Source organism: Triticum dicoccoides, chromosome 7A (assembly GCF_002162155.2).
Source record: "Triticum dicoccoides isolate Atlit2015 ecotype Zavitan chromosome 7A, WEW_v2.0, whole genome shotgun sequence".
NCBI classification, from domain to species: domain Eukaryota; kingdom Viridiplantae; phylum Streptophyta; class Magnoliopsida; order Poales; family Poaceae; genus Triticum; species Triticum dicoccoides.
The window spans coordinates 301,100,782-301,113,261 of NC_041392.1; the positions used below are offsets into that span (position 1 = coordinate 301,100,782).

The following is a 12,480-nucleotide window of genomic DNA, read 5'->3' on the forward strand; positions in this document are numbered from 1 at the left end:
TGATATGGCCATCATCATCTTGTGCTTGTGATCTCCATCTCTGAAGCACCATCGTGATCACCATCGTCACCGGCGCGACACCTTGATCTCCATCGTAGCATCGTTGTCGTCTCGCCAATCTTATGCTTCCACGACTATCGCTACCGCTTAGTGATAAAGTAAAGCATTACAGCGCGATTGCATTGCATACAATAAAGCGACAACCATATGGCTCCTGCCAGTTGCCGATAACTCGGTTACAAAACATGATCATCTCATACAATAAAATTTAGCATCATGTCTTGACCATATCACATCACAACATGCCCTGCAAAAACAAGTTAGACGTCCTCTACTTTGTTGTTGCAAGTTTTACGTGGCTGCTACAGGCTTAAGCAAGAACCAATCTTACCTACGCATCAAAACCACAACGATAGTTTGTCAAGTTGGTGTTGTTTTAACCTTCGCAAGGACTGGACGTAGCCACACTCGATTCAACTAAAGTTGGAGAAACTGTCACCCGCAAGCCACCTATGTGCAAAGCACGTCGGGAGAACCGGTCTCGCGTAAGCGTACGCGTAATGTCGGTCCGGGCCGCTTCGTCCAACAATACCGCCGAACCAAAGTATGACATGCTGGTAAGCAGTATGACTTATATCGCCCACAACTCACTTGTCTTCTACTCGTGCATATAACATCAACATATAAAACCTAGGCTCGGATGCCACTGTTGGGGAACGTAGTAATTTCAAAAAAAAATCCTACGCACACGCAAGATCATGGTGATGCATAGCAACGAGAGGGGAGAGTGTGATCTATGTACCCTTGTAGATCAACAACGGAAGCGTTAACTTGGTTGATGTAGTCGTACGTCTCCACGGCCCGACCGATCAAGCACCGAAACCACGGCACCTCCGAGTTCTAGCACACGTTCAGCTCGATGACGATCCCCGGACTCCAATCCAGCAAAGTGTCGGGGAAGAGTTCCGTCAGCACGACGGCATGGTGACGATCTTGATGTACTACCATCGCAGGGCTTCGCCTAAGCACCGCTACAGTATTATCGAGGACTATGGTGGAAGGGGGCACCGCACACGCCTAAGAATATGATCACGTGGATCAACTTGTGTGTCTAGGGGTGCCCCCTGCCCCCGTATATAAAGGAGCAAGGGGAGGAGGCCGGCTGGCCCTATAGGCGCGCCAAGGAGGAGTCCTCCTCCTAGTAGGAGTAGGACTCCTACTAGGAGGGGGAAGGAAGTGGGGAGGGAGAGGGAAAGGGGGGCGCCCCCCCCCCCCTCCTAGTCCAATTCGGACCAGGGGGGAGGAGGCGCGCGGCCCACCTTTGGCTGCCCCTCTCTCTCTCCACTCAGGCCCATATGGCCCATTACTTCTCCCGGGGGGGTCCGGTAACCCTCCGGCTCTCCAATTTTCAAAATCACCTGGAACACTTCCGGTGTCCGAATATAGCCGTCCAATATATCAATATTTATGTCTCGACCATTTCGAGACTCCTCATCATGTCCGTGATCACATCCGGGACTCCGAACTAACTTCAGTACATCAAAACTCATAAACTCATAATATAACTGTCATCGAAACCTTAAGCGTGCGGACCCTACGGGTTCGAGAACAATGTAGACATGACCGAGACACGTCTTCGGTCAATAACCAATAGCGGAACCTGGATGCTCATATTGGCTCCTACATATTCTACGAAGATCTTTATCGGTCAGACCGCATAACAACATACGTCGTTCCCTTTGTCAACGGTATGTTACTTGCCCGAGATTCGATCATCGGTATCTCAATACCTAGTTCAATCTCGTTACCGGCAAGTCTCTTTACTCGTTCTGTAATACATCATCCCGCAACTAACTCATTGGTTGCAATGCTTGCAAGGCTTAAGTGATGTGCATTACCGAGAGGGCCTAGAGATACCTCTCCGACAATCAGAGTGACAAATCCTAATCTCGAAATACGTCAACCCAACATGTACCTTTGGAGACACCTGTAGAGATCCTTTATAATCACCCAGTTACGTTGTGACGTTTGGTAGCACACAAAGTGTTCCTCTGGCAAACGGGAGTTGCATAATCTCATAGTCATAGGAACATGTATAAGTCATGAAGAAAGCAATAGCAACATACTAAACGATCGGGTGCTAAGCTAATGGAATGGGTCATGTCAATCAGATCATTCAACTAATGATGTGATCCCGTTAATCAAATAACAACTCTTTGTCCATGGTTAGGAAACATAACCATCTTTGATTAACGAGCTAGTCAAGTAGAGGCATACTAGTGACACTCTGTTTGTCTATGTATTCACACATGTATTATGTTTCCGGTTAATACAATTATAGCATGAATAATAAACTTTTATCATGATATAAGGAAATAAATAATAACTTTATTATTTCCTCTAGGGCATATTTCCTTCACTCGAATCCGTCGAAGATCAAGTCTCCGCGGATATCGGCAGTGTAGTTTAAGTTTCCGAACCTGACCTGATGGCCAGGGGCGTAGCTCTCGATCTGCTCCAGATGGCCAAGCGAATTGGCCCGCAGTGCAAAGCCGCCGAATACGAAGATCTGTCCGGGGAGGAAAACCTCACCCTGGGCCGCATCGTTACCGATGATCGAAGGGGCCATCGAGCCTTACGGTGACGGCACAGTGGAACTCTCAATGAAAGCACCAATGTCGGTGTCAAAATCGGCAGATCTCGGGTAGGGGGTCCCGAACTGTGCGTCTAAGGCGGATGGTAACAGGAGGCAGGGGACACGATGTTTACCCAGGTTCGGGCCCTCTCGATGGAGTTAATACCCTACGTCCTACTTGATTGATCTTGATGATATGAGTATTACAAGAGTTGATCTACCACGAGATCGTAGAGGCTAAACCCTAGAAGCTAGCCTATGTTATGATTGTTGTTGTCCTACGGACTAAACCCTCTGGTTTATATAGACACCGGAGGGGGCTAGGGTTACACAGAGTCGGTTACAAGGGAGGAGATCCACATATCCGTATTGCCAAGCTTGCCTTCCACGCCAAGGAAAATCCCATCCGAACACGGGACGAAGTCTTCAATATTGTATCTTCATAGTCCAATAGTCCGGCCAAAGGATATAGTATGGCTGTCCGGAGACCCCCTAATCCAGGACTCCCTCAATGAGTTTGGCTACATATTTGAGGATCCCGGAGACTCGATCATCCTTTTACGATGGTGAGCCTATGCCTTGGAAGATGGACAACGTACATCATCAAAAACTCCATCATCACCACCCCCGAGGAAAGAGATATAAACACATGGGTATGGGTACTCCCCTTGGCAACTGCCAAGCTTGGGGGAGTGCCTCAGTATCGTATCACCATCACACTTTTATCTTTACCATTTTTCTTAGTTCAATCCTTTTGATAATATCTTGATCTAGTAGAATAAAGTGTCAGTATGATCTAGTTTTGAGTTTTGCTTTATGATCCTTCTATGTAATCGAGTCCGTGAGCTATATATATAATAAAGATTAGTGTTGAGTCAAGGGCCTGATTATCTTGCTATGATCTTGAGGGAATATAAAGAAAAGAGAAAGAATAAAAAGAAATAAAGAGATCATATGGATCTTATGGAGAGTAATGACTTCACATATAAAGAGTATGATGAAAAAAATTGTTGGGAGTTGACAAGCATAGTTTTGGTCATCATTGCAATTAATAGGAAGTAATAAAGAAAGAGAAGTTTCCACATATAAATATACTATATTGGACATCTTTTATGATTGTGAGCACTTATTAAAATATGACATGTTAAAGAGTTGACGTTGGACAAGGAAGACAATGTAATGGGTTATGTTTTCTTACATCTGAAATAAATTATATTATCATGGATCATCCAACATGTTGAGCTTGCCTTTCCCTCTCATGCTAGCCAAATTCTTTGCACCAAGTAGAGATACTACTTGTGCTTCCAAATATCCTTAAACCCAGTTTTGCCATGAGAGTCCACCATATCTACCTATGGATTGAGTAAGATCCTTCAAGTAAGTTGTCATCATTGCAAGCAATAAAAATTGCTCTCTAAATATGTACGATTTATTAGTGTGGAGAAAATAAGCTTTATACGATCTTGTGATGTGGAAGAAATAAAAGCGGCGGACTGCATAATAAAGGTCCATATCACAAGTGGCAATATAAAGTGACGTTCTTTCGCATTAAGATTTTGTGCATCCAACCATAAAAGCACATGGCAACCTCTGTTTCCCTCTGCGAAGGGCCTATCTTTTATTCTTGTCTTTTACTTTATACAAGAGTCATGGTGATCTTCACCTTTCCTTTTTACATTTTATCCTTTAGTAAGCACAATGTATTGCAAAGATCCTGATATATATAGCTAATTGGATGTGAGTTTTCATGAACTATTATTGTTGACATTACCCTTGAGGTAAAAGGTTGGGAGGCAAAACTATAAGCCCCTATCTTTCTTTGTGTCCGACTAAAACTTCATACCCATAAATATTGCGTGAGTGTTAGCAATTGTGAAAGACTAAATGATAGTTGAGTATGTGGACTTGCTGAAAAGCTCTTATATTAACTCTTTCTGATGTTATGATAAATTGCAATTGCTTCAATGACTGAGATTATAGTTTGTTAGTTTTTAATGAAGTTTTTGATTCATACTTGAACTTGTGAATGAATTGTTACTTTAGCAAAAGAAATCATATGACAATATATATATGTTGTTGTTATAAGAATGATCATGATGCCCTCGTGTCCATATTTTATTTTATCGACACCTCTATCTCTAAACATGTCGACATATTTTTCGATATCGGCTTCCGCTTGAGGACAAGCGAGGTCTAAGCTTGGGGGAGTTGATACGTCCATTTTGCATCATGCTTTTATATCGATATTTATTGCATTATGGGTTGTTATTGCACATTATGTCACAATACTTATGCATATTCTCTCTTATTTTACAAGGTTTACATGAAGAGGGAGAATGCCGGTAGCTGGAATTCTGGGCTAGAAAAGGAGCAAATATTAGAGACCTATTTTGCACAGCTCCAAAAGTCCTCAAACTCCATGGGAGTCATTTTTAAAATATAAAAAAAATATTAGGCAAAGGAAGCACCAGAGGGGGCCACCCACCATCCACGAGGGTGGGGGTGATAACCCACAAGTATAGGGGATCAATTGCAGCCTCTTTCAATAAGTAAGAGTGTCGAACCCGACGAGGAGCTAAAGGTAGAACAAATATTCCCTCAAGTTTTATCGACCACTGATACAACTCTATGAACGCTTGACGTTCGCTTTACCTAGAACAAGTATAAAACTAGAAGTACTTTGTAGGTGTAACGAGATAGGTTTGCAAGAATATAAAGAGCACATAAATAAAAATTAGGGGCTGCTTTAGGTAAAGAAGCAATAAAGTTAGTATAACGAGTGTGGAAAAGTGGTGGCAGGAGTTGCGAAATTGTCCCTAAGCAATTGACAACTTTACTAGACCGATAGTAAGTTTTATGTGGGAGAGGCCACTGCTAGCATGTCATCCCTGACTTCGAATTCTATGCACTTATGATTGTAACTATTAGCAAGCATCCGCAACTACTAACATTCATTAAGGTAAAACCCAACCATAGCATTAAGATATATTGGTCCCCCTTCAATCCCGTATGCATCAATTTCTATGCTGGGTTGAAGCTTCTGTCACTCTTGCCCTCCAATACATAGTCCTATCAACATACAACTAACCCTATGGTGTGATCCACGTGCGCGCTCATATGATGGGAACCAAAGGACAACAACATAACCACAAGAAAATTAAATCAATCATAGCAATTCACCAATTACCGATAGGACAACAAAAATCTACTCGGACATCATAGGATGGCAACACATCATTGGATAATAATATGAAGCATAAAGCACCATGTTAAAGTAGATGGTACAGCGAGTTGTGGGAGAGTGGACCGCTGTAGATAGATGGGGGAAGGTGATGAAGATGTTGGTGAAGATGACGGAGGTGCTGGTGTAAATCGCCGTCACACGATGATGGCCCGGGCGGTGTTTCGGCGCCACCGGGGGAGAGGGGGGAGAGCCCCCCTTCTTCTTCTTCTTCCTTGACCTTCTCCCTAGGTGGGAGAAGGGTTTCCCCTCTGGTCCATGGCCTCCATGGCGGCAGAGGGGCGAGAGCCCCTTCGAGATTGGATCTGTCTCTCTGTCTCTCTCCGTTTCTGCGTTCTGGGATTTTACCCTTTCACCGTTTCTTATATATCCGAAGATCCGTAACTCTGATTGGATTGAAACCTTCGCCTAGATTTTTCTCTGAAAATTAGCTTTCTTGCAGCCAAAGAAGAGAAGCAACCGCCTTACGGGGTGCCCATGAGGGTCAGGGGCGTGCCCAGGGGGCAGGCGCGCCCCCTTGCCTCGTGGCCCCCTCGGGCACCGTCTCGCGTTGATTCTTCTTCCCATATTTCACAAACATTCCAAAAATATTCTCCATCCGTTTTATCCCATTTGGACTCCATTTGATATGGATTTTCTGCGAAACAAAAACATGCAACAAACAGGAACTGGCACTGGGCACTGGATCAATATGTTAGTCCCAAAAATAGTATAAAAAGTTGCCAAAAGTATATGAAAGTTGTAGAATATTGGCATGGAACAATCAAAAATTATAGATACGGCGGAGACGTATCAGCATCCCCAAGCTTAATTCCTGCTCGTCCTCGAGTAGGTAAATGATTAAAAAAAGATAATTTTTGATGTGGAATGCTACCTAGCATAATCTTGATCACATAATCTAATCATGGCATGAATATTAAGACACGAGTGACTCAAAGCAATAGTCTATCATTTGACATTAAGATAATAATACTTCAAGCATACTAATAAAGCGATCTTTTCAAAATAACATGGCCAAAGAAAGTTATCCCTACAAAATCATATAGTCTGGCTATGCTCCATCTTCACCACACAAAGTATTCAAATCATGCTCAACCCCGATGACAAGCCAAACAATTGCTTCATACTTTTGATGTTCTCAAACCTTTTCAACTTTCACGCAATACATGAGCGTGAGCCATGGACACAGCACTATGGGTGGAATAGAATATGATGGTGGAGTTTGTGTGGAGAACACAAAAAAGGAGAAAGTCTCACATCGACGCGGCTAATCAACGGGCTATGGAGATGCCCATCAATTGATGTCAATGTGAGAAGTAGGGATTGCCATGCAACGGATGCACTACGAGCTATAAGTGTATGAAAGCTCAAACTGGAAACCAAGTGGGTGTGCATCCAACTTGCTTGCTCATGAAGACCTCGGGCATTTGAGGAAGCCCATCATCGGAATATACAAGCCAAGTTCTATAATGAAAATTCCCACTAGTATATGAAAGTGATAACTCAAGAGACTCTCTATATGAAGATGGTGTTACTCTGAAGCACAAGTGTGGTAAAAGGATAGTAACATTGCCCCTTCTTCTTTTCTCTCATTTTTTTCTAATTTTTTTGTTTTTTTGGTGGGCTTCTTTGGCCTCTTTTATTTTTTTGTGGGCTTCTTTGGCCTCTTTTTTTGTAAAGTCCGGAGACTCATCCCAACTTGTGAGGGAATCATAGCTTCCATCATCCTTTCCTCACATGGGACAATGCTCTAATAATGATGATCATCACACTTTTATTTACTTACAACTCAAATTACAACTCGATACTAGAACAAAGATATGAATGTATATGAATGCCTCCGGCGGTGTACCGGGATGTGCAATGATCTAGCGTAGCAATGACATCAAAAAACGAACAAGCCATGAAAACATCATGCTAGCTGTCTTATAATCATGCCAAGCAATATGACAATAAATGCTCAAGTCATGTATATGATGATGATGGAAGTTGCATGGCAATATATCTCGGAATGGCTATGAAAATGCCATAATAGGTAGGTATGGTGGCTGTTTTGAGGAAGATATAAGGAGGCTTATGTGTGATAGAGTGTATCGTATCACAGGGTTTGGATGCACCGGCGAAGTTTGCACCAACTCACGAGGTGATAGAGGGCAATGCACGGTAACGAAGAGGCTAGCAATGATGGAAGGGTGAGAGTGCGTATAATCCATGGACTCAACATTAGTCATAAAGAACTCACATACTTATTGTAAAAATCTATTAGTCATCGAAACAAAGTACTACGTGCATGCTCCTAGGGGGATAGATTTGTAGGAAAAGACCATCGCTCGTCCCCGACCGTCAGTCATAAGGAAGACAATCAATAAATGAATCATGCTCCGACTTCATCACATAACGGTTCACCATACGTGCATGCTACAGGAATCACAAACTTCAACACAAGTATTTCTACAATCCACAACTACCCACTAGCATGACTCTAATATCACCATCATTATATCGCAAAACTATTGCAAGGAATCAAACATATCATATTCAGTGATCTACAATTTTTATGTAGGATTTTATGACTAACCATGTGAATGACCAACTCCTGTCATCTCTCTAAATAGATATAAGTGAAGCAAGAGAGTTTATTTCTTTCTACAAAAGATATGGCTGCGCTCTAACAAATATAAGTGAAGCAAAAGAGCAATTCTACAAATGGCGGTTTTCTATGTGAAGAGAAACAGGCAATGCAAACTTCAAATGATATAAGCGAAGCACATGAAGCATTATATAAAGCCATACTCAAAAGATTTAAGTGAAGTGAAAAGAGCATTCTATAAATCAACCAAGGACTATCTCATACCAGCATGGTGCATAAAAGAAAAGTGAAAGCTAAATGCAAAAGACGCTCCAAGATTTGCACATGTCGCATGAACAAAACGAATCTGAAAACATACTGATACTTGTTGAAGAAAGATGAGATGCCTTCCGGGGCATCCCCAAGCTTAGATGCTTGAGTCTCCTTGAATATTTACTTGGGGTTCCTTGGGAATCCCCAAGCTTGAGCTCTTGCCTCTCCTCCTTCTCCTCACATCGAGACCTCCTCGATCTTCGAACACTTCATCCACACAAAACTCAACAGAAAACTAGGTAAGATCCGTTAGTATAATAAAGCAAATCACTACTCTAAGTACTGTTGAAAACCAATTCATATTTCTTTTGCATTATAGCTACTGTAATATAACTTTTCCACGGCTTAATCCACAGATAGGAATTGATAGTTTCATCAAAACAAGCAAACTATGCATCAAAAACAGAATCTGTCTAAAACAGAACAGTCTGTAACAATCTGAACATTCACCATACTTCTGCCCATGCGGAGTTCCGCGTCCAAGTCCAGTAGTAGCGGGTAGCGGTCTGAGACCAAAGAGCCGACCGAGCGCCGCAAGGTGACATGTCGGATATAGCTCCTCCCAAGGCTTGGGACATCAATCTCATTCGTCAACAGTGTGTGCCATGTACTATGATTGCTTTCTTCTTACTGTTAAATCCCGGTTTATCTGTCACCGAGCTTCCTTCTCTGGTGCAAATACAAATACCATTCCACTGCATTTGCCCAAAAGCAGTAACAATAGCAATAGCAGTAGGAGTAGCATTAGGAGTTAAGACCGTCGGGCCTCATTCTAGCAGTTTTTATATAGGTCGAAAAAAAGCCCTGATTCCCCGCAACAAGAGCCCAGATTACCCGCAACAAGCTGGAAAGGAAGAAAACATGAAGCGAGGAGTTTCACCATTTTACTCCGCACTTTTCAGGCCTTGTACAAGGCAAGGTACTTAGGGGGTGGGGTTGCTTGGTAAATAAAACCATTTTTTCTTAAGCTTGAGTGCTTATCTTTATAGGATTTAAGCATTTACCGTCTATAAATTAGCACCGATGTTTCAGAAAAACTGAGTTTTTTAAGCACCTCCCCTAAGCATGAATTGCGTTGTGTGGGCCTTAGAGCGCTTGCTATGTCCCCCAAACTTGTCCAGGCATTGCTTCTTTTCTGCTTGATAAAGTTCAGCCTACGAACCGGGATCGGCTCATGGTAGAATTAATTTTCATATTTTCAACTAAAATCCACCAAGAATTTTATCAGGGAAGACCTCATTTGGAACCCAGTTCCCTTTGGTCTTGTTCGTTTGGCATGAAATTCTGCCTTGCCAACTAGAAGCAGAGATATACGTATAACCTAAAAGAATGTAGAACCAGAGATGCTACTAAATTTATTCGGATTCTGCCATAGTGGTCACAGCAACACCATCAAACTCCAATGAAAAATCGAATCACACTTCTGAACTAGGAACTAGGAAGCATCGGCAGGGGAGGGACAAACACAAAATTTACACGCGTAGAATAGATAAGAGGAATCTTCAGATCTTGGTGGCGAAATCAAGGCCTTCCTTGCCGAGCGCCTCCACGTCGGCCACCGGCGGCTGGGCCCTGGCGACCTTGGCGATGGCCTGATTCTCGTCGGCGGAGCCACCCTCTAGGAACACACCGATGACCTTGCCGTCCTTGACCCAGTAGGTGCCGAACTTGGGCTTAGCCGCCGCTGGGTCGTTGTCCCCGAACAGCACCGTCTCGCCAACGTTGTCGCCGTAGAACTGCCACGCGACGTCGAACGACCTCGAGTAGAAGTAGGGCAGGTAGTCGTACTCCGCCACGGACTCGCCGGACTCCTTGGCCTTGATCGCCTACATACAAATTGAAAAACGCTTGTGTTACATGTCATGTGGACTTTCACTGGAAAACAAACAGTTGAATGAATCCTACCGGGTTTGTGAATGGGGCCTAACGAGGATTGCTCACCTTTACTGCCTGCTCGGCTGATTTCCGAGCATGGTCGACGTGCTCCACTCTCCTCGGCTCGTCGTACAGCTTCATGGGGAAAGTCGCCACATCACCGATGGCATATACACCAGCGACGCTTGTTTCGAAGAATGTGTCAGTCTGGGTGAAAACACAAGATAGAAGATAATGTCAAACCTTAAGGCAGCGGCAAGGACAAGATGCACAAAGTGATGTGTACAGTTGCTAATTAGGTTGAGCCAATCAGTTGGATAATATTTTGTCCAAGTGTCAGTTGGATGCATTCATCAGCACAAGAGTGAAACTAACCTTGAGTCCACCCTTCTCCTCTTCAACTTGGCCTTTGAAGAGGCCTGTCAGCGGCCTGCCACCGACTCCGACGATGACAATGTCCGCATCCAGTACTCTTCCATCCTTCAGCTTCACCACACTAACCTGCCAAGCAAAGAGAGAAAAACAGATTCAAGTCCTTCACTTCAAACACCACTATCAAACTGAAATTGTAGAGTATACTCAGAACTCACATCTCCATTGGCATCAGCATCAAAACCACTGGCCACAGTACCCTTCACGATATTGATTCCTTTGCTAGCGTAGTAACCCTCGTAGAAATGAGCAATGCCGGCAGTGAAGAGACGGGGCACTGCAAAAGATGGCATTCCCCATGTGAGATTGCATCAACGTTATCGTCCATGTGTGTAAGTATCGAGACCTTGGTGTTTCTTTGCTGCTAAATATTCAAAAAAATAAGCTTAACAGACAAGAACAGTCAGACTTACTGCACCACGGCTCTGGGTACACCATAGTGACATCGAAATTGTTGATCTTCAGTGCTGCGCTGAGCTCAAGTCCTATGTAGCCACCTCCAACAACGACGGCCTTCCCATCCTTCTTTGCTTGCATAGCTGCGACCAACTTGTCGGCGTCATCAATTTCCCTTAGATACAATATGTTGTTTGATTCTGCTCCTTGAACGCCAAAGTCAATGAGCTTTATGGTCTGAGCAAGCAGAGAAATACAGATACAATGAGTGCACATATTTATGAAGAGAAGACTGACTCGGCAAAAGTAAGATTAACAAGTTCAGTACCAATAGATGCAGGTTATTTATTTTGCAATGAGAAATTAACAGTTGGGAACTCACCGAGGAGCCAGTGGCAATGAGCAAGGTCTCATAGGTGAAGGTTGCTCCAGCTGCACTGGTCAATGTCTTGGAGGCAAGATCAGCCTTGACAATTTCGGTGCTCAGGATCAGCTCAATGCCTGCAGACAGACACTTGCTCAGAAGTGCAAAAATCTTACAGAGAACACACTAGATGCTCTTTTCTGGTGCCTAAGCTGTCAGATAATAGTCAGATAATAGTAACATAAACTCGAGACATGCTGTTCTGTTGGTGTTGGTCAATCCGATGCGTTGGTTCACTAAAATGGATGGCCCATATATCTTAGATGTACCGTAAAAGGTCTCTAAAGTAACATAAACTCCAAGAAAACTCCTCAGTTATGTTTTGACTAATCATCACGTAGTTTGCTCTGGTTAATCTTAAAGAATGGGTAACCAACCACTCTCCGCAATGGGGACAGGACATATTCCTCACCTTTTTCCGTGTACCATTCGGGCAAGAGCTTCTCCCCGCCGCCCCCGACGCAGGTGTGGAATCCTGGAAGCCTGGCGGCATCTGCTTGCACGGAAGGAAGACACGTTTAGAGTGGAGCGACAAGCGCTGCGGCGGGTAACAAAAATTCAGTCAGCTGTTGTGT

The 12,480-nt window shown here is 43.5% G+C and overlaps 1 protein-coding gene across 1 annotated transcript in view; it reads right to left on the minus strand.

Moving 5' to 3' along the window:
- Positions 1-10,105: 10,105 nt before the first annotated feature.
- Positions 10,106-12,480, minus strand: part of LOC119329526 (monodehydroascorbate reductase 4, cytosolic) — a 3,199-nt gene continuing 824 nt past the window's right edge. Inside the window, exons 4-10 of the mRNA XM_037602590.1 lie at positions 12,318-12,398; positions 11,864-11,982; positions 11,499-11,718; positions 11,244-11,362; positions 11,029-11,154; positions 10,720-10,860; positions 10,106-10,604 (exon numbers count right to left, since the gene is read on the minus strand). Coding sequence (XP_037458487.1) covers positions 10,281-10,604; positions 10,720-10,860; positions 11,029-11,154; positions 11,244-11,362; positions 11,499-11,718; positions 11,864-11,982; positions 12,318-12,398 — 1,130 coding nt within the window. The 3' untranslated portion in view covers positions 10,106-10,280. The remainder of the gene's footprint in view (positions 10,605-10,719; positions 10,861-11,028; positions 11,155-11,243; positions 11,363-11,498; positions 11,719-11,863; positions 11,983-12,317; positions 12,399-12,480) is intronic.